The 21,796-nt window shown below is 45.0% G+C and overlaps 2 protein-coding genes across 4 annotated transcripts in view; both read left to right on the top strand.

Moving 5' to 3' along the window:
• LOC108502801 (nucleolar RNA helicase 2-like) overlaps positions 1–1,299 on the top strand; it is a 25,692-nt gene extending 24,393 nt beyond the window's left edge. For both annotated transcript variants that reach the window (XM_017826135.1, XM_017826134.1), the window contains exons 14-15: positions 474–518; positions 1,053–1,299. In XM_017826135.1, coding sequence (XP_017681624.1) covers positions 474–518; positions 1,053–1,220 — 213 coding nt within the window. In that variant the 3' untranslated portion in view covers positions 1,221–1,299. The remainder of the gene's footprint in view (positions 1–473; positions 519–1,052) is intronic.
• An 806-nt stretch (positions 1,300–2,105) lies between these two features.
• Positions 2,106–13,211, top strand: KIF1BP (KIF1 binding protein). Of its 2 annotated transcripts, none has more exons than XM_017826051.1 (7): positions 2,106–2,461; positions 4,493–4,591; positions 7,495–7,574; positions 7,692–7,875; positions 9,014–9,098; positions 10,864–10,976; positions 11,677–13,211. In XM_017826051.1, exons 1-7 carry the CDS (start codon positions 2,117–2,119, stop codon positions 12,553–12,555), a joined length of 1,785 nt encoding a protein of 594 aa, XP_017681540.1. In that variant the 5' UTR covers positions 2,106–2,116; the 3' UTR covers positions 12,556–13,211. The 2 variants fall into 2 exon arrangements, with proteins under 2 accessions (XP_017681540.1, XP_017681541.1); XM_017826052.1 differs by having other exon boundaries at positions 10,867–10,976; positions 11,677–13,139.
• Positions 13,212–21,796: the final 8,585 nt, after the last annotated feature.

Raw genomic sequence — 21,796 nt, 5'->3', positions numbered from 1 at the left:
TGTTTGTGTGTTTGTGTTTGTGTGTTTGTGTTTGTGTGTTTGTGTGTTTGTGTTTGTGTGTGTTTGTGTGTGTGTGTGTGTTTGTGTGTGTGTGTGTTTGTGTGTGTGTGTGTGTGTATACATATGGCCAGTTGGTGCAGTGATGGAGGCAGGAGTTCCAAAATACTGGTATAAAAATTTGGTACCTTGTGGTGCCATGTGAGGCCTGTCTTACTTTTAGACAGGCTGATGGCAGGCAATGCTGCTGTCAGCACAGAGCATTTGAATCTGCATTTTGTTTTGAGCTTTCCTGTTTTAATTCTCTTTTTCTTCAGTTTATAAAAAGCTTCCCCCAAAAGACCTCGCTTTCTGCCACCCCTGGTTTCTACATGTGTGAGTGGTTGCAGGTGCTGCCTTTCTGGAGCTGTGTGTCTCTGTCCTTGAATGTATCTTTGGAAAGCACATGCCTCTTTTTTTTTTTTTTACTCTTATAGGGGGTCTGCTTTGATATCCCTGTTGATGAACTAAGTAACATACAGGTATGTTTGTGTAGCCAGAGTTGGCTTTAAAAGTTGATAATTTGAAATTTGGCAACTGCCATATATAGGGTTGAATATAGGGTGGTTTGGGAGGTTAAGGTTTGTGTTTTAATAAGGACGTTGCATAGACAACAGGGTGATTAGAAAGAGCACAGCACAGTCATTAGAAAATACTCTGCCGTGGCTCTTTCTCATTTGTGTTTTCATGATATTACCTGATTTTACTAAATCCTATTCTCTTTGTCTACTCTGGGTTTTGACCTATCCAATGAATTTGAGAATTCACCAGTTTTCTGTTGACTTCACTCTGTCTTGTCCCTTGTGAGGGTTTATCCTTTGTCACAGGAGTGTGGGTGTTTGCTGGGGGGAATCTGATGACCTGTTTTGGCAGGGGTGGGATTTGTGTGGAAATGCCTGTGTATTCAATGGGATTTGTCTGGAAATGCTTGTGCATTCAGTGTTGTTTTTAATGATACAGGTACCTTGGACACTCCTGCAGGCACATAAAGTCTTGTTACATTGGTCTTGTTTCAGGAACAGTGGAAGGACACCAGGCGCTGGCAGCTGTCGGTGGCAAAGGAGTTGCCTGAACTGGAAGAGTATCCCCAGGAGGCGGGACGAGGGTTCTCAAAGTTTGGAAATGGAAGGCAAGGCAACTTCAAGAGGAACAGCTGGTTCAAGAGTGGGAACCGGGGACTTTAACAGAACACTCGATTAACCTCCAGTACAGACTTGGGACTGAGCTGAATTTTATCAAACAGTAAAAGCCTGTTAGACACTCCTCTTTGTCTTTATTCCTTGATAAAGCAGCCTGTCTTTGAGGATAACTAAAAACCATGTTTACTGAGATAACTGGGTGTTTTGGGAGATTTTTCTTCCTGCCCAGCAAAGCAGCTGCTGTCTGTAAGGGCATCCCTGTCCTGGGGTGGTGAGTGTGCCTGGAAACTTGGCACTGTGGGGAGCAGCGCTCATCCAAACACGGACAGCCACCAAACCTCGCCCGTTCAGCAGCCCTTGCATTAAGAAATCTGGTTCTAAAATTTTTTTCAGAAAAATCTGACGTCAACCTCTCAGCACCCTTCCTCCGGAGCATCCCATGGATGTTGGGGCTCCTGTTTCCTTTAGGGTGGTTCTGTTTTCCAGCTCCTTCACGGTACTGCCTGTCACAGACTGCGGGGGGCGGAGGGGGGAATCCCGAAGGGTTGGAAAGATGGGGTCCCGCTGAGGGGGTGCTGGATGGCGGCGGGGCAGGATCGGGATTGCGATGGCCCCGCTGAGGGGGCGCTGGGTGGTGGCTGGGTCAGGATGGCCCCGCTGAGAGGGCGTCGGATGGCGGCGGGGCAGGATCAGGATCGGGATGGTCCCGCTGAGGGGGCGCTGGATGGCTGCGGGGCACGATTGGGATCGGGATGGCCCCTATGGGGGGGCGCTGGGTGGCGGCGGGGCGGGATGGGGATGGCCCCTATGCGGGGGCGCTGCGGGTCGGCGGGGCGGGATCGGGATCGGAACGGCCCCGCTGAGGGGGCGTTGGCTGACGGCGGGGCGGGAGCGGGGCGGGATCGGGAAGGCCGCGCGGGGCGGGGCGGCGGCGCGGGAAGATGGCGGCGGGCGGCGGGTGGCCCGCGGTGTGCGAGAAGTTCCGCGCCGCCCGCACGCTCTCGGCCGTGGAGTCGCTGAAGGACCCCGAGACGGAGCCGTACCGCTCCAAGTACAGCGCCCGGGCGCTGCTGCAGGAGGTGAAGCAGCTGCTGAGCGCCGCCGAGGAGGGCGGCGAGGCGCGGGTGCTGGCCGTGCGGCGGGCCGTGCTGGAGTACGAGCTGGGCGTCAACCACACCGACACCGAGGAGCTGTCGGCCGGCGAGGAGCACCTGCAGCGCTGCACGCAGCTCCTGGAGCCGCACCGCCTGTCCCCGGACTGCGTGTCCCTCTACATCCAGGCCCAGGTGGGCGGGGGAGGCCGCGGGGAGGGGGGAGGCAGCCCCGAGTCCTGACAGGCACTGCCTGGGTAACCATCATAAACACGGCCCCGGCCGTCAGTTCCTGCCGGAAGAAATCGTTCCCGGGGGCTGGCTGTGGAGGGGGTTTCTGTTTTAAGCCTTCTGCTGATGCCTCTGGGCGTGCAGGGCATCTAAAGTCTGTTCTCGCAATGGAAATTGTGTGTTGACAAAGCAGCGTGTTCCTCGGGACAGACCTAGACAGAGCTGGTAAGAGCTGGGCAGGAATAAATTAGTAGAAGATCTCAGTATATCCAGAATTTGTGATTCCTTAACTCATTTGTCGTCAAAGTGAAGTTGGGAGATGCTTTTATTGATGTGTAAATGGTAAATTGTTTGCTTTTCAGCTTCGTCTGTTCTCTTTTAAGCTATTAAATTTTGTCCCGGATGAGTAAATACAGTTTTGTTGGGGCTCAAAGTAATAATATTCATCTCTTTATTCTGAATAAAATAACACTCTTATCAAAATTAATTCTTGCCACACGAAGATTCACAAAAGGGCCTTTGTGGACCCGCTCTGCCATGGCAGCTGGTGTATAGTCAGGTATCTGTCTCTAGACTGTAAATTAAATAGAGCAGTTATTTAGATGTCTCTGTCAAAAATGGTTGCTCCAGTTAGAAAAGGTTCAGTTGTGCTCCCTTATCAAATGTTGCAATACTGTCAAGGAATTGTGTGCTGATGTGGAAAAGGTGCCAGTTAAACAGTGACTTGTCTTATGCTGGCTAAATTAGCGGAGTTGTCTGGAATTGTGAGGTTACATCTGCTCGTCCTTCAGTGCACCGCTATGAATCTGTTACTCATTGTAAGGTAGAGATTGCTGGAGCCAAAACCAGATAATATCTTCCCACATGTTCCTGGTGGCTCTTGTGGCTGAGGGCCAGGGATTCCACTGTGCTTCTGAATGGTGTGTTGGAAAGCAGCTCTTGTCTCTTAGGCAAAAGTTTGCATGGACATGACTGTTTTGGGGCCTTTAGGGAACAGCAGGATGAAGTTTGTTGTGCAAAATTGCCATCAGTGGCCATACTTCTCCAGATCCTGGGAGTCTAGAGTGTGCTGCCACAGCACTGACTGCTATTTTGAAAGAAGGAGCATTCCTGTTTCCTGCTTCTGATTTTCTGAGCTTCTTGTTAAGATTGTGTATCACACTTTCTGTCTAATGGAATTTGGTCTGTTCCACTGCTTGGCCTAAGGCAAAGTATTTCAGTTCATAAACAACATGTGATGTGCTTTCTTATAAAAATAACAAAACGAATGGAACTAAAAAGGGTACTAGGTTGGCATACAGCTACACATTCTAACTATTTTGAAGGTTTGGGGTTTTTTTTAGCCCTCTTGGATTTTGTAACAGCACTGCCTAGGACTTAAATTAGCACATCAGATATAGATTGTTATTAACACCTTCATCTTATTAATAAAATTAGAGGTAGTTTTTGTAGAAGGTGGATTCACAGATGCAGTAACTTGCTATGTACATTGCTTTAATTTAAATTTGAAGGCAGTAGTCAATAGCTTTTGCATCTTTAAAGGCACTTTTCATCTCTTTCTGTTGTTGAAAATTTACAAGCATTCATTCCCACCATATCTTTTTCCTGTTAACTCTTTCAATGGAGTCATGGTAAAAATTTCTAATGTCTTGTCTCTTTTTCTGACGTATGTATGTGATGTAAAAGCTGCATGAATTGGATGCGGAATGTGCTTGGAAAAAGCTCGTTATTTGGACACACCAATCCTTTCCTGGCAGAATAAACACAGAAAGTTAGTCAGAGAGGTGAATTTTGTGTGTGAAGTTTGCTGTGTGAGAACCCCTTCTTTTTTTAGCAATTCACAGTCAAGTGGATGGGCACCATTTTTGCTTTTTGAAATTCATTGTATTAGAACACAAATATATGATGAAGACTGAATTGTTTGGAGAAACTGTGTAATGTAAATGGAACACAATGGGAAAATAACTGTTTTTTTTTTTTTCCTTTTACCTTTAGAACAACCTGGGTATCCTGTGGTCTCGAAGGGATGAAATTGAAACTGCACAAACTTATTTGGAATCTGCAGAAGCCTTGTATAACCAATACATGAAAGAGGTACTGTGTTAGCACTGTGGCAGGTCTTACTTTCACTGAAACTGCCACTTGCAGTTTAAGTAATCTTTGAAATAACCATATAATGGAAATTGAGTTTCTGCCCTTTATCCTGGCTGCTGTGGTACCTTTGGCAAGTGACAGGAGTTGTCCTGCTGTATAGGACAAGGCAAACCAGGGCATTGCTTGCTGATTTCAAAGTGGAAAATACGTTTGCTCAAAAATAATGGTCCCTTTTGAAAGCCCTTTAGTAATCCAAAGTTGAAGCCAGGTAGAATCTGGGTTTTAAAGAGGACTATTATTAAATCTTATCTTGGAAGTGATGTACAGTGTCAATCCATTACTTTCAGTGGGAAGAGGAAGCAAAACTGTAATATTTGGATGGTTTGCTCTGACCGTGCAGTGTTTTGTAGAGACAAGTAGTTTAGTTCCATATCCAAGAGGACAATCTTACAAACAGCTAACCCTCTCATGCATATTAAACAACCTTTTGAGCTGTGGATTCCGCTGTGTATCTGACAAAGACTCCCTTGTGCTATTTTTAAGCTCTTTGCAAAGCTGTTTCTACACTGACTTGCCTCAAGGACAGTTCTTGAGTGAGGTAAAAACATTTGTTGCCTTCAAGGAGCAGTAGCTGTGTCTCAGGACAGCTGTACAGTTTGGACAGACCTTAGTTTCATGAAATTGCAGTCCAGGTTTTATATGAAGTTGGTTTATAGCACAGATGATTCCCCTGGAGATCTTTAGAATGGGTTAGTCTTTATTGGTTGGTTACTGCTCTGTTTCCACCTATGCAGCTGTGCTGGCCTACACTGATAGGAAATGGATCCAGAAAAAAAACCCACTGAAAAGCTTCTCAATTTATTTTCTGCCCTCTGGTTCAGTAGAGACACTACATCTCTCTGCAGACCCTCTCTCTAATTAATTCCTGATGATCAACTTTGATATTTATACCCAGCCCTGGGTGTAAATATCATCTGCTTTCACATTGCCTCTAAAAGTTTCTGGCACTTGTTCCAGTGATTATGAAATTGGACTGGTACTACCATGTAGTGGGTTAAACAGTGCTGCCAAATACTTCACATTTTCACTGTGGACTTTTCTGAAACCTAATTTTTGTTAGTAGTGGCTACTGAATATTCCTTCTGGGGCTTTGCTGCCATACATACCTGACTGTTAATAAGCCCATGCCAGATCACTTCCACAGCTTTTCCCCAGCATTTTTTTACTTGCCACTTACAGTTCAAGGCATTGTGTAGCTATATCAAAAGACTTTCTTTTAAAAGAAACTACAGCAAAATGATGTTTCTGTGGTGACTTTATCGGACTTGCATCATGTTTCTCTGAAAATACTGACTGTACCTGAGATAATCTGCAAAGAATTAATAACTCTCACAACAAATCCAAACCACAGGGTGTGGGGGGAGCTTGTCTAACTGCTTTATAGTTTATAAAGAGGACTTGAGTTCCTTGCAGTGGTGTTTGATCCTTAGGATTTATACAGCCATGTCAACATTTGTCTTTCACAAGTTATAAAAATGTGAATATACTTTTCTTAACAGTCCCCATTTTTAGGCTGTCAGGAATCCTTCCTGTCAGGGAGCCTTTGGTAAACTGTTGATGTCTGAGACGTTTTCCTGAGCTCACAAATTAGGTAGGGTGGTTTCCCCCCACTTAAGCAAAACCAAGGCAAGGAGCTTGGGCTAATGAAGTCCATCTAGAAAGGAGAATTGCAGAGCTCTTCCTGAGGATAAGTAAAGGCATAAGGCTTGACACCAGAGGATAAATCTGTAGATGCAGGAAGGAGGCGAGGGTGTTACTTACCATGTCATTTCAGTTGCTTTATTGGCAGGAATAGCTCTAGTCTTGCCAGAATATGCTCCAAATCTTGTTGGAAGGTTTGGGAGCCTTTGTATCTAAGGAAAACGAGATGGAGGGTTATAAACTCACATCTTAAAAGCTAATGAGATATAAACAGAAAAGATTAAAAGATCGTGTGCAAAAATCTGCACACCTCATGTAGCTTAAACACACTTTAATTTGTCACTATCTGTTTCAGATGCATTTTTTCATTTTTTAAGATGAATAGACCACTTCTATTAAAAGCAAACAAGCAGATCCATTCAGGGATTTTTGATGAGAAGCAGCTCAAACATAAGAATATCTTTTCTTCCCTGTAGAGTGCATTCTCTGCCCTTGCTCCTGTTCCTGCCCGAGTCTGTATTATCTTATGAAAAGTATTTATCTCAACTGCTTTTTATTTGTTGCCTTACTTTCTCTTGGGCTAAGAAATAGATGAGGTCAGGAAAGGGCTGGACAACCTGCATACTGAGACATTGCCTGTTGTCTCACTGGTGTATGTGAGTAAATCACCAGCATGTGTGTGTTTGGAGTCCCTTCAGAGCAGTTGGTGTTTCCAGCAGCTCTGCTGAGCACTCTGCACAGCGTGTTCTCTGCAGTACTTCCTGCAGGATGTTTTCTTGCTGCTGATTAGTGCAACTGTGCAAACGAATATTTCACACTTGAAGACATGCCTGGTGTTAAATTGGTGCCTCAAACCCCGTTCTGTTATTGTACAAAATAAAGATGCCCAGTTACAGTCCTGTGGAACCCAGGCAGAGTATTTTGGGTGCAGGCAGCAAGCACTGTGTTCAAGGATGTAAGCAGAAGTCTTTTACAAGCTGAAAACCTTATCATTCCATGTGGAACTCTGGCCTTTGTGCTCTGAATCTCCTGAGCTTTGTAGAATTGCTCTGCAGATGTGGCACTAAGGTGTAGGTGCATTAAATGAAACTGGGATTGGAATTTGGGATTGCAGAATGGTAAATGATGTGCAGCCAGGAGAGGGAGCACTGTACTGCAGGGAAAGAAATGTAGTTTGCTGAATGTGGCATGTACCCTTGCAGGATGGAAATCCTCCCCTGGATCCCAGTGAACATTTCATGGCAGAAGAAGAAAAACTTACTGACCAAGAAAGATCCAAAAGGTGGGTGTGGAGCAGCATACCTACATTATTATTACTTTTTTTTTTTTTTTAAATTATAAGGGTGTATTTAGGGAGGGGAAAAAAAAAGCAGTCTAAAGAGACTGTTGTTTTTTCCAGATTTGAAAAAGCCTACACACATACTCTGTATTACCTGGCACAAGTCTACCAGCACCTGGACATGATTGAGAAGGCTGCTCAGTACTGCCACACCACTCTGAAACGCCAGCTGGAGTACTGTGGCTACTACCCAGTGGAATGGGCTCGCAATGCTGCTACTTTGTCACAGTACTATCTCTCCAAGGTCAGGCATCCAGTGTTTATCGGCTGTAATTGTATCACCAGTGTAACTGTCAAGTAAGACAATTGTTTTAAACAGCTGTTTGAGACAGGGCTCCATGCTGAATTTAAAATGTACACCTATAAAACCACAAGTTGCCTTCTGACATGAAGCATCTCTCAGTTTTTTTGAGGAGGACGTAGTGGCTTTCCTGTGAAAGCATTGTGACATTTCCTGTGTCCATTGTGACAGCAATGGGGAAAATGATCAGGGGTGTAGACATGAGAGAAGCTCTGTAGTTAATGAAGTGTTAGCAATGATGTGATGTTCGTAAGTAAAACTTGAAGGTTATAATAATTTAATTTAAAACTCTTTCTTACATTGTTCTCTTACAATAAAGGTTAAAACCAAAACCATCTGAGGGCCAAGGTATGGCACACTGTATGTTTTCTCTAAGTTAGTGTCCATTGTACCTTAACATGTGCTTTAGAATTGTCTGAGCCTGTGTGAACATTAAAGTGAATATGTAAGTTGGCAGCTATTTGCCTTCACACACGTCTTGACTCTAAATGATCTACTGTTAGGAAATGCTTCAGGTTTATTTAGCAATTTCTATATTCAGGGCTATTCAGATGCTCTTTTCTGATTCTTACAAAGTTTTCTGCCATACCTAAGCCAGTTAATGTTAATTTCAATAGTAACTAGTAATTTCCATGTGTTTTTGATGCATTGATAGCACTAATCATTAATCAGTGCACTGTCAAATATGGGTAAAGGAACCCAGATCTGACTCAGGGTGTTGACTTGTGCATCCGGCTGTTCCCACTAACACCCCGTGATGGTGTTTGCCACAAGACATCACTTCCTTCACCGCAGGGCAGTGATGGTGGGGAGATCAGAGCAGAGAGAATGCTCACAGTGTACACAGCTAATGCTAACAGCCAGGCTTGCTGTGGCTGTGGGGCAGAGAGAACAGCTGGTTAGAAAATACTGCATTCAGTAATAGCTGGGGAGGAATTGTGTGTTTTCTTCCAGTGCCCAGGGGAATGTGCTCCAGAGCCTCTCAGTTCTGTCATTTCATGTGTGTTCACTGTCTGAGGGGGTTGGCCAGGCTGAGAGCAGTGCTTGGGCTGCTCAGTGCTGCTGGTTCTGTTTCTTCCAGGAATGCTTTATGGAGGCCCGGCACTGCCTGGCAGCAGCCAGTGTCATCTTCAGCCAAGCGGGACAGGTACCGTCTGCTGAGGACGGTAAGTTGATGTAGAAGTCTTGAATAAAATTGTTGTGAATTAAGCATCATTGATACATAATGGTAAAACTGAAATTTAGCAGCATGCATAAAACTTATCCTGATGTTAATTTTCTAAAATCTTTTTAATTAACAATAAAGTAGAATGCTGCTGAAAAGCTGCTGGTACTACAGCTCAAGATTGGCTACAAGTAGGCCCGGTGAGAAAACCTCAAGTGCTTGTTGCTGGTGTTTCAGAAAGTACCAGAATAAACGTGAAATTTAAACCAATACCCACTTCAACAGTGGCAGTGGCTCTGTTTGTTCATTTGGCCTTGTACATGTGCTGAAAATGCAGTTTAACTCAGTGATCAGAGGGCAGAGATTCAATGAACCAAACCAGATGCTTCCTGGGAATAGTTTTAAAATAGAGAGGAAAACTGCAGCTCTTAAAACCCCAAATCCAGAAGGCACTTGAATTGCCTTTTGTTGCTGGATGCTGCAGCCTCATTAATAGCTCTTTTTGGAGTTGTAACTCCCCTCCTTGTTTGGGCATTGATGCAAAGGAACAACTTGGCAGTTCAGTGTGAAGATCAGTAAAAGAAACTTTTAGAGAACTGACCCCGGTTTTAAGGACTTGTGGTTACATGATAGTGTCAGTGCTCTGTTTTAGGCTTAGTCTTTGCTTATCTACAGCACACCCTTTTGTGTCTGTGTCTCGGCAACTGGAAGCTTCCAGTCCACAGAGCTTTAACTTGTGGAGACTGAGCAAGTACAAATCAACTAAGTTTTATCTTGCCTTCCTCCTGCACCAAATAGGAATAGTGATTTTCCCATTTGTTGTGGTGGAGTAAATGTTTATCCTACCTCCTCTTCCTTTTTGTGGTACAGAGAGCTGGGCTGTGGACTTGCAGGAAGTTCTAATTAGAAAGATCAATGCACAGTCAGCATTGGCCACTCTCAAGCACATTCATTTTATGACGTTAATTGGAATATAAAATAACACAGAGATATTTAGTAAATGTGCCTTTTCTACATTAGCAGCAATTCTTAATTCCTTAGGAACAGCGTGATTGGCTCTGATGAAAGATAATGAACGTGATGGGTCTGAGTCTGAACTGGCTTTTTTTGGTGAACAGGAATGCTGCTGTCCTGTAGTAATGTCCCCTCATTGTTCAGCTAACTCACTGCCTTCTGCCTAGAGACTGGGAAATAAGCTTTCTTTGAAATCCATTTGGTTTTTGAAAATGTTATCTTGAGACATCAGAAGTGCTGCTACTTATGATAGTGGGGAGACTGTGGGGAGAAAAATACAGAAGTTGTAGAGCTAATAAATCTCATGTTTGTACCAGGTAGATTAACCAAAGGCAGTTTCCCCTACTTTGTTCCCTTTTTTGATATCAAGTCTAGGGCCCATTGCAATACAAATGCCCTTATCCTCCTCAGTTACTGGGCAGGCAGCTGAATCTCAGAAAATGAATTATCCTGATTTCTTTCTCTTATTACAGAGAGACATGAAAACTTTTTCAGCGTAACACCTTCCTGATGAAAGATCTTTCTGAACATGCGTTATGATCTATTTAAGAATTCTTGCATGACGAATCCATGTTAATCTATAGGGGTTTCTACCAGAAATGACAGTTCACAGAATTATTATCTAAACCAACATGGACAACAGGTTTCTGTCTAACCGTGAGGAAAAATTAATTAAATACAAGTATCATATTCTTTGCTTGAAACATTTGAGGGAGTTCTCTAAAAGTTTTTGTGTGTTTATGTCCATTCAGTAGATGAAACGGAGCAGGACCAACACGACCTGCCAGAGAGGAAAGCTGAAATTGCAAGATGCTGGATTAAGTATTGCCTGAATCTCCTGCAAAGCGCGCGGAAATTACTTGAGGTAATTTCCTGTTCTGTGGCTGTCATTGTCTAACAGCAAACTAAGCTTGCTTTGGTGTTTGCAGCAGGAATCAATTCACAGTGGGTAACAAGCAATAATCAGTTGCCCAGTGAATGACACAACAGATGCTTGCAGTGTATCAAGTGTTCCATAGTGCAGCACTCAGGGATAAGCATGGATAGATCAGCTAGTGCAGTGCTTGTACAGTGGCTTCACAAATTTCCCTTATCTCTGCTGCACTTCCTTGCAGCTTGATTTGACAGATTGCTTCTCATTAACTGCTAGTGAGAACATCACCTCAATGTGCACCAGTTTTGTGTGCTGGTGTTCTTATTCATTCAAGCATTTCACTCGTTCAGGTGTTCATTTCATTCACTCAGGCATTCCTTCAGGTGTTTAAAACAGCGTTTGCTGAAATGCTTTGCAGAAGCAGAGCCTTTGGGCTTAATGTTTGTTCCTTTGGCTATTCTGTCACACAGGGTAGGGAGACTGAATCATATTAGCTTTATGTTTTCACAGAATCTATACTGTAATTGATTATTTTGGTGACTATAAGGTCTAATATGCCAGTAATAATTTCTCTTCTGTCTTGTTGCTCACTAGTTTATATTTCAAAGGTAACTCATAAATAAAATGATTCAGTGTCAGTCTCTCTTTGTGAACCACATGCATTTTCAATTAGTATGCTTTCTCATTTCAGGATAACATAGGAGAGCTGGATCCAGACAGGCAGTTGGAACTCAAAGCCCAAAGGAAAAAAGAAGAGGATGAAAAAGAGAAGGGCAGGAAAAAAGCTGTCCTCTTTGGGACAAGTGATATATGTGACTCTGTCTTAGCCATGGAAGAGAAAGTGAGCAGTGTATATCCTTTAGATTTTCAGGAAGCCAGGGAAATCTTCCTAGTTGGTCAGAACTATGTTCAGGAAGCAAAAGAGTTCTTTCAGGTGGATGGTTATGTTACTGACCATATTGAAATTGTTCAGGATCACAGTGCTTTGTTTAAGGTCCTTGCTTTCTTTGAAGAAGACTATGAGAGGCGCTGCAAGATGCACAAGCGTAGGATAGACATGCTGGAGCCCATCTATGCAGACCTGAACCCCCAGTACTATCTGCTCATCTGCAGGCAGCTCCAGTGTGAGCTGGCTGACACCTACTATGAGATGATGGATTTAAAGGTAGCTATTGGTAACAGGTTAGAAAAACTAGACTCCCACACAGTTAAAAAGATTAATTCTCTGGCTCAGTTCGCAATCAAATATTATGAACTCTTCTTGGATTCTTTGAGGAACCCTGATAAGGTGTTTCCTGAAAAGCTCGAGGAAGATGTTCTTCGCCCTGCAATGGTGGCTAAATTTCATATTGCACGACTGTATGGTAAGCTTATTACTTCAGATAGCAAAAAGCAACTGGAAAATATGCAGACATCATTGGAATATTACACATTTCTGGTAGACTATTGTGAGAAGTACCCTGATGCTGTCCCTGCCATTGAAACTGAACTAGAACTCAGTAAGGAGATGGTGACTCTGCTTCCAGCAAGCATGGAGAGGCTAAGAGCAAAGCTGTCTCCGTGTGTATAAATATTTGCCTTGGAGGAGATGGGCACTATTAAGATGGTTTTCTGTCCGAGCCAGTGCTGTCAGACAGCTCCCATCCTGACTGATAGAATAAGGTGTCTGCAGTGGTGTCCACCTAGAGCCTGCAGTAGTGTGACCTTGTGACAAACTCAGAGCTCTCCTTGTCCGTAGCTCACCCACACTAGTGGTATAAACTCTAAATGTAAAGTATAAGTCCAGCTAATGCTTTGTACTGTTCATCCTGTATGTAAATATGAACCTTTTCTCCCTGATGGCTTTTTCCTTCAGCATATGGTTCAGTTTCTAAATGTAGTGCTGTATGATAATAGTTTCTTTTAAAAGAATTTGCTTCTCTAAGAAATTTTTTTTCTAATATACCTGAAGCACGTTCTTCCAACTAGAATGCATTTTATCTCTTCTAATGTTTGTCCCCAGAGAACTTTATCCACGTGAAGGGAACTTGTTTTCAATATTTATTTTGTATGTTGCTCAGTGTTTTCTTCTTTTCCCTTGTTATTCAAAACCTAGTTGATAGAGGCTCAATAAATGGACTAGCTTGGCTAAATGTTTCTTCAGAGTCCTTGGAATTCTGTTTCCTGTGTCTTACTAAGATACGATACACTTTTCAACTTTGGCCAAAATAAATGGTTGTGAAAGTGTTTCCATATGAGTGTCTTCAGTAAAAACACATGAGCAGTTAAGTGCCAGAAGTAAGAGCAAGAAAGCAGCAAACTTTCTTTGTGGTGGGAGGAGATTCCCTGCTCTTAATACACTGTAGAGAATTCACAGCTTACAGGTTCTGTGCTCTACTGCTCCAAACGTTTGCCTAATACAGCTTAAAGTCCTGGGATGCCATGGATGGCTTCTTGTGTTGCTCGGGGAGTCCAAGTGTTGTCTTAGCAGGAACTGCAATTTGGGACCTCTCTGAAGTTGTTTTAGCTGAAATGCAGAGCATTGTCCAACTGCATGGTAAGAGCTGATGGTCAGCAGTGCCAGGGGACACAGGGAAGGTGAAGGGACAATGTGACAGGCTGTTCAGTAGTGGGCCACTGGGCACCAACGGCTTTATCACTGACAGGGTGATAATTTGGGAAGATGTTTACAATAATAGAGGAGAATAGTTGAAACAACTGGATTATTCTGGAAAATAAGGCAGGGGAAAGAAGATGTTTGCTTGGAAGGTGTGAGGGCATGTGCAAAGCAAGAAATCATGTACATCTTAAATGTGTGGTGAAAATCCCTCCTGCAGAGAGTTCTGCAGGCTAGACTGCTAACCACAAAATAGGCCAACAAATGGGTGCTGGAAAAGAGCAGCAGCAAAACTCAAAACTAGACCAGCTCCTTGCGTGCATATAGAATCAGGGAGTGTGTGCACGTGCATGAGTGTGTTGTTTCTGTTTAACTAAATAAGTGTCTAGTCAGCCTTCAGGAGTTTCATTTCTGCTGTCAGATCTTTAATTCAGATTCTCCTGTGGCCCGAAGGTAGGGCAGACAGTTTCTAAGTGTAACATTTCTCAGCAGGCTGTATTGCACATTATTTTTCTCCGATTTCAGTTAAAGCTAGTGCACACTTTTACCACCAACTCAAAAGTTAAAATTTTTTTCTACTAACTTTTATTTTCATATTCATGTAGAAGAAGTCAATACATGTTTGGGGTAGTTGTGTTTTATTATTTTTTTTCTTCTATACCTTAAGCAATTTTTTTTTAGAGCAAGGATTGCTTCATCTTAGTTTTCCTGTAGTTTGGGGAATGATAGTTTGTGGGCTACCGCAGCATACAAAATCATCTTTTTTTCCCCTGTTACAGCCTTCAAATACTGGTATGAAGTAAGTTACCAACAGGGTAGAAAAAGCTGAGTGAAGTGCAGGGTATGTATCCCTTTTAAACAGCAGCTGGGTCCAGAGGAGCACCCTGAACCCACTAAAATCCTAGTGAGAGCTCAGCAGACAGGTAGGAGTGTGTCCATAGATAAGAGTGCCTGGAAATACGAGGGGTCAGAGCTTTTTCAGTGCAGCTGTGTGGTGACTGGCACTGTGGTTTGGAGATCTCTCTCCTTTAAAGACATCCCAGAATACTTCAGCTCTGCAGCTTTTCTTAAAATACATTCCATATAAATGCACGTGGAGTCACAGAAACAAATGATGCCAGTTCTCCCATCTCCTGGAGTCAACGTTCAGGGATCCTGCCAGCTAATTATATTTTATTACTGGAGACTACATCATGCTAGATGCTCAGTACAGCACACTGTGCTTTGCTTCTTTTAAGGCATGTCTTTTGAAGCAAACACTGTTTGTTCAGTGATTTGAGAGAATGAACTTATGTAAGATTGTGTATTTAGTTATAAAAAAAAAAAAAAAGGAGGTGGGGAGCTTGTTGGATTAGGCAGCAAAGCTCCCTTCAGGAATGTTGAGTTTTAACTGTAAAGTATGTGTGAGGTCAGGCATTTATTTCAAAGATTAATTGAAGATTAGGTTCCTGTGAACTCCATTTAACCTGCATTTCTATTCCTTTCTGTACAGCAGAAAAGTCTTACAACTGAAACCTTCTTTCTGTTGTTGTACTAGTTTTTCTCCTTACCCAGCATAAAGCAGTGAGGTTTACAAGAAGTCCATGTTTGTGCAGAATTTGTATCGAGTGTGAAACCTGACCTCGGAGTTAAAACCTGCGTACTTCTTCAGATAGAGTCTAATGCTCGTCAGGAGTGTTTTGGTTTGGTTAAAAGCAGTTTTAATTGAAGCGCTCTTAATTCTCATGCTGGCCAGAGACATGAGATGTGTTATAAAGGGGTGGTTGTGCTGTGCTTCAATATTTTGTGAGACAGAGAAAGCAGTGCCTTGTTTTCTGTCTCTCCCTACAAGGCTGTCAAAGGAGGCTCTTTGGTGGTTGTCTCTCGAGGGGACTGGGCAGGAGGAGGGTGGCAGGAGGTGACAGCCGTGTCCTGTGCTGCTCTCCAGGCAGCTGGAGCCCCAGGGGCTGTGGGCAGCAGCGAGCCCTCACTTCCCTTTGCAGCAGGAAAGCAGGTCCCCGTGTTGCAAGGGGAGCTCCAGTGGCGATTGCTGCCTCAGCGTGACAAAAGCAAAAGGTCCCCAGGCTGGTTCGCCCTGTTTGCACTCCCGAAAGCTCCTCTGTTGGGAGTTTTGGTCCTCCCCGCTCGCGTGGTCCTGGCAAGGTGGATGGTTTCCTTCTGTATCTGCACAGTGGAGATGTGTCAGTGTCCCAGTGCAGCGCTGGGTGTGATTGCTGCTGCACTTCCACATTTAAAGTGCTGCAGGAGCCTGAGGAGCCTTAACACCAGACAAGGAGAAATAAGACTGATGGTATTTACACATGGCTTTGCACATCTCAGCTTTGTTTGGTGTTTTCACTCAGCATTGAGAGAGCAAAGATGAGCTTTACTTGTGTGTTTCTTTTAAAAGACACAGAAAGTTGGTGTTACTTAGATGTTTTCTATGGAACTTTCCATTATAAGGTGCCCAGATGTAGTCCTGCAAAGGAGGATGTAGCTGGTGTGACAGCTCACGAGGCAAACCCTTCTGGAGTCCTGAAGTTACAGAACTAAAGACTGTTGCGTTAAAACCAAGTGCCTAAAGTTGTGGTGAGAAGCATTTGTCAACTTTCTTTCCTCCTCTATTGCAACACCTTTAGCCACATTAGAGCTCACTTCAAATGACTAATTTTTAGTTTGAAATGTGCTTTTACATACTTCCCAGGAACTCCATCCAAAGTGCCTGCTAGTGCTTTTTCGTTTTGAAGTTTGGCTGGTGGTTTCCAGCTCTTCCTTGTCACAGGTGGGCATACAAAGAGTCAGTGATTTCCTGAAGAGGACTGTTTGCCTGGCTGCCTTTTTTCCAAAGGCATTGTATGGCTGTGTCTTTGCAGCTGAAGAGCTGGACAATGTGCCAGACAGACTGTTGGGATACTGAACACGCGCCTTTGGCAAATGTGGCACTTCCCTTCAGAACAGAAAATGTCTGTGGTATTGAGTGTTTGTTTAGGGGGAAGTGACTGATAACGTGGTGCCTTGACACCAAAGGCTTTAATAATTTGGGTGTTTTTAGCAGTGTTTTAAATGTTTAGTGCTTGAGCTCTTGACATCTGGTACACAAAAAATACATAAAGTCTTTTTACATGCTCATTGTTGCTGTAAAAGAGACTTAGTTGGCATCAGACCGGGATGTAAGGATTTCACTGTTTGAGGGTTTTAATGCAATTTTCTGCTGAAACAAAGAGGAATTAGTGAAAAATTGGGATGGGCGTGTGATGGAGTGAGCTGGTGTTAGTCACTGGATACCGTAAAAGGAGTAAAAATGCTTGTGTCAGAGAGTTACTTTGAGATCCGTGGGCGAAATGCATGGGGTAAAAGAAAAGGAACAGGGCACCAGCTTTGCTTTGAAAACATCTTTGTCCCACCATCCCTTTCTCCCTTGATAATTCCTTGTGGGTTTTAGGGGTGTTTTTCCAACAAGCTGCTGCATGAAGGGGTCTCCCTGCCCCCTCACTCCTCTGTGCAGGTCCTGCTTGCACCGTTGGGCTGGTGCTGCTCTGGGATGAAGTTTTAAGGAAGGACAGACAGCTGCAGGAATTGCCTCTCTAATCGGGAGCCAGAGCTTGGCTGCTGTGTCATGTCTTAACAAGTTGTCACTTTTAAACCATAGTCCTGAATTTGCCAGCCAAAACCAACTGCTGCGCCAGGCTTCAGATGAGGAAGCAGAAAGCATCACACCTCCCAGCACCAAGGAAAGCTGCTCTTCTCCACTTGAAGGACAGGCCCATTGCTTGGTTAATGTTTCTGGCAGAGAAGGACATTGCTGATGGGGAAAGACCGTTGGCAACTTCCTGTCAGTCGGTGGCTGCGTCGGATCTTGACGCAGCTGTGGCTTTCCAGCACAAATCTCTCCCGGTGGACTTGTTGACCTTAGTCATGGGAAGAAACAAGGAGTTGCTCTTCTGTGTGATCTAGATGGCAGCAAGTGCCTGATTTCTATGTGATGAGCGTTGGTGCTTTCTTACGAGATCTGAATCTTATCTCCCTGGGCCAGGTCCCGATAGTGCCCTCGGAGGCAGTGGCACGAGAGGCCGGGGGGTGCCATGTCCTGCCATGCTGATGGGCCGTGATGCTCTGGGTGCAGGGTGAACACAGGGGTCAAGTGCTGAGCTCAGATGTGATCCAGGTTAAGCATTAAGCTTTACTCAGGGCTGGATTTAGAAATCCCCTTAGGTGGGCCCAAACCTCCCTCCCTGGGTTGCCAGCTCTTTGCTGTTTTGAGGCAGGATATATTTTTACATTCAGTCACCTAAGGTTGGTTGGTTGAATATGAGCTGGTGGCAGAAAGCATCCTTAAATCTGGCTGGACTGCCTGCCTGGAGGGAGCTCACTTCTGAGGGGCATTAGGGTGATTTTGGGTCATTTAACAGGACAGCTCATGGGTTCTTCCTGAGATGGATCAATGTGCTCAGGGCCCATTGGATGTCCAGGTCTCACCAATCTCACCCCACCTCATCAGTGAGTGTCAGGGAAGAAACCTGTTCTGCCTTCCCAAAGGACAATATGGGCAAAACAAATGCTCCTTGTGTTGAACCCAGCTGCCACTCAGATGCTCTCCCTGTGCTGTCTGACCTGTATTCTTTTTTCTGTTGCCATCTTGACTCTCGATTCCAGCTCTACCTGTAACAGATGTACCAGCTGCTCCCTGGATCTGTGACCTGTGCAAACTAAATATTTCCACTTTCTCAGTGGAGCAAATAAAGAGCTGAGCATCACAGGCAGGGCCCAGCACTGCAGGGGGTGCCCGTGAAGCGCAGCCTCCCCAGCACAGCTCTGCCACTGCCAGACCCTGCCTCCCTGCCCAGGCCAGGAGAGGGCGGGAGAGAGCAATGTCCCAGCAGGGCCCAGCACTGCAGGAACCCTGGCTGCTCCAGCCATCTGCCAGCTTTGCTGCTCCACTGGGAGTGTGTGTTTGAGGGGTGCAGGGGTCAGCTTGGATTCCCACAGAAGCCAGGACTGAGCTCCCATCAGGTAGGGCAGGGGAAAACCTGACCCCTGAGAGCAGAATGACCCCAGAGCAGTTAGGGTTGATCTGATTTCTCAGCAGCTGTGAATGAGAAACTTCCTTATCAGGACCCCCGGCCTGGACAGATAGTGCCTTGCCAGCAAGCCTCGCTGATTAGCACCAGGACTGTGGGTGCCCCTGCACCCACGGGAGCCTATCTGTCCATCTGGATGCTGGGTGGAGATACAAACTGCCAAGTAAACCTGTGCTGCCTGGGGAGGAAAGGCAGTGGAGAGAGCAGCCTGACACGGCTGTGTCAGACCACTCCTCTGGCCTGAGCTGCTCCCTCAGCATTTACCTGGGCGAGAGCAGAGCAGGGGCTGTGTTCAAAGAATTGGCTGAAACACCCCCATGATGCCCCTCTGGGTTACTGCTGGGATTTTCTTTTGCCCTACATTCCCTGCCCTCATCAGCAGAATGGATGTCCTCATACCAGGATGTGTGGTCCACGTTTAGTGATACTAAATCAGTCTTTACTCCTGAAGCCAGTTGGGAGATAAAACAGCCCTGAGAATTACAACTAAGGAGCAGTTCATCACTTTAGCTTTTGAAGTGTTTGTCATAGCTTAGGGTCTGCTCCCAGGTTTTTCAGGCATGTAATGAAAAGTCCTGGGTGTCTGGTCAAGGGGTTGGGTGCACAGTGCCAGGGCAGCTCCCTCCCTCCACCTGCTCCCACTCCCCAAATTAATGCCTTAGAAAAATGCAAAGCAAGAGCTTTGCAGATTAAGAAATCTGCTTTGCATGTGATTTGAAAATAACGGCAGCACTTCAGTGCCGTAGCTGTAAGCAAGGCTCCAGGAGCAAACTGTGTTCTCAAATACCTGCTCCTTATTTATCTTCTTCTTTTTTATAGACCTATTCTGTTGGGGTATTTAATAATCTGGTCTATATGCACAGGAGTATTATCCTGTGAACCTTCCTTGCAGTTTATGGAGGGTAGATTTGAGGTAGCTGACCTAGGTATGGTGACTGTCTTCTCCTCTGTGGATTTAAAATATTTGACTTAAAATCCTGTTTCTCTTAAACTCTCATAGCTATGCCATAGCACATTTCAAGGTTAATGTTCCAATATAGTATAGCTCATGTGCTGGTCTCTGTTTAAAAAAGTGTGTTAACTTCCTGCAGTTTGTGGCCTTTAGCCCAAGTAAAGATTTTTTTATTTGAGCTGATTATTTGCATTTTATGTCCTGAGTGGCTTACAGACTGTGTTCCTCGGGCATCCCATGACACTCCACAAAGGGCACTTTTAAGACTTGCGCATCCCAGACTGTTTCATATCCAGGTCTCCAATCACTTCCATGTTCATAGGAAGCCAAGCACAGCGGAGTGCAGGCATCAGTGGAGCACAGCAGGATGGGAGATGGGTACAGGCTCATGACCCTCCCCAGAGGCTTCAGGCCCCCCCTTACTCAGGTGTACGTGGGATGAGAGTGAAAATTTGCTTTCGTCTTCCCATAGTTGCCAAATGTAAAGTGATCTCATTTCCTGAGGCATGCTGCTGACACAAAAGAAAATAACAAAACTGTGTGGCAAAACTGCCAGTGCTACAAGTTCCCCCATCAGCTGATGGTACAAGACAGATAACTCAGCTCTGTGAGATCCCCCTCCAGATACAGGGGTTTTGCAGCTCCCTTGGCTCCTGCAGGATCCCCAGCCACCCACGGCCATGCCCATGGTGGGCATTGCACTGGCTGCATCCCATGGGGCTTCCAGTGCCAACGATGGAAAATGTCTTGGGGGTGGTGGGAAGGGTAAAAACAGCCAGCAGAGGGGTGCTGTCCCACATGGGGTGTTGTTTGTGCACGCTGCAGGGGTGTGGAACAGGCCAGCGTATACCCGTGACCAGTGGAAAATGAGAGGTGTTTTTACAGGGACAGTTTCCGCAGCCCTCGGCAGGTGGAGGCTGATCGCCTCCCCACACGGGTTTGCCCAGCTTCCTATTGGTGCTGAGTACCGCCCCGAACAGAAAGAAAAGAAAAAAGAGTTGATGCTAAAAATACAAAGTAGAAATGAGTCTGGTGAGAGTAACCACTGCATGTGAGTCCTTCCCCACTTGCTTGGTCTGAGTTTCTTATTTTTTCCCGTGCCAGAAAAAACCCCGTGTGCAGAGGCTCATAATAAACTGCACTGAGGCTGAATGTGCAATTCAATCCCTTAGTCTGGTGGTAAATCCCAGAGCAGAGAGGGGAGGGAGCTGCTGGAGGGGTCTCTCCTGCCAATTCATGGGGTTTTGGTAGAAGGCCATGCTCTGGGGAAAGTCACCACTCAGCCCAGACCCTCACCAGGGGCCTTGGTGGACTTTCTGCTACGTAAAAACAGATTTACCACAGACAACTTACACTGAAAGTGCTGCAGCCTGTCAGGCCCACATGCCTATGCCCCAGTGAATCCAGCAGACTGAGAAAAACCCCCAGTGCTTTGATAACATTGTTGTTTGTAATTTATTCTTAAGCGAACTCAAGCCTGCATTAATCACAACCAGAAAGCAAGCAAAAGGGTCGAGCCAGGTGAGAAGCAGCTTCCATTTGTCTATCTATAAAAGGGCTTCCGTGGCTCTCCAGACAGGTTCCTTGGGGAGCCACATGTGGTCCAAACCTTTTGTCATGCTCCACGGAGTGCTCATGCCACACGATGATGATCCGGCCAAGCAAATCAACTATGCCCTTCCAGAAAGGAGCTGACACACCTCTACCAGAATATATTCTCTAGCTTAATGCATTTTTCTCACTTCTATTGTGAATATGTAAATCCTGTTTTCAAATAAAAACAAACCCAAAACTGTCATGAGACTCCAGAGATAATTTACTCTTGTGGAAAAAGATGATTCCCCAGTCGGTGAAACACGCACTGACTGCAAGTAGCTCCCTCCTAACCTTCCTGGTGGGCTGGCATGGGCTTGAGGCAGGGAAAAGCACTGCCAGTGCCAATGCAAAAATGCAGTTGACTGAAAATTAGGGAACATGAAGAACTGCTTTTTCTCTCTGGAGGAAACAGTAAATGCCCTGGAGCCCTCTGAGTGGGATACACTGGGTCACACGCTGCCGGCAGCAGTGCCTTCAGTCCAGCTGGTGGGTCCCGGGTCTGCTTTTCTCCTCAGGTACAGCTGGGGATGAGGGCAGGGGGGATTTTTCATTTGGAGTGATGAAGGCTGGGAGGCCAGAGTGCTGGGCTTTTCTGTACATGTCTCGCTCT

This window comes from Lepidothrix coronata, unplaced genomic scaffold (assembly GCF_001604755.1).
Source record: "Lepidothrix coronata isolate B3197 unplaced genomic scaffold, Lepidothrix_coronata-1.0 Scaffold124, whole genome shotgun sequence".
Taxonomy (NCBI): domain Eukaryota; kingdom Metazoa; phylum Chordata; class Aves; order Passeriformes; family Pipridae; genus Lepidothrix; species Lepidothrix coronata.
The sequence above is the reverse complement of the archived record's forward strand: the minus strand, read 5'-3'. Positions and strand labels throughout refer to the sequence as shown.

Bases quoted from the DNA above. Each gene is read 5' to 3' on its own strand.
- KIF1BP (XM_017826051.1), top strand. From the start codon at position 2,117: ATGGCGGCGGGCGGCGGGTGGCCCGCGGTGTGCGAGAAGTTCCGCGCC. The intron at 9,099-10,863 runs GTAAGTTGATGT...ATGTCCATTCAG, and splicing joins GGTACCGTCTGCTGAGGACG to TAGATGAAACGGAGCAGGAC. The intron at 10,977-11,676 runs GTAATTTCCTGT...TTCTCATTTCAG, and splicing joins GCGCGCGGAAATTACTTGAG to GATAACATAGGAGAGCTGGA.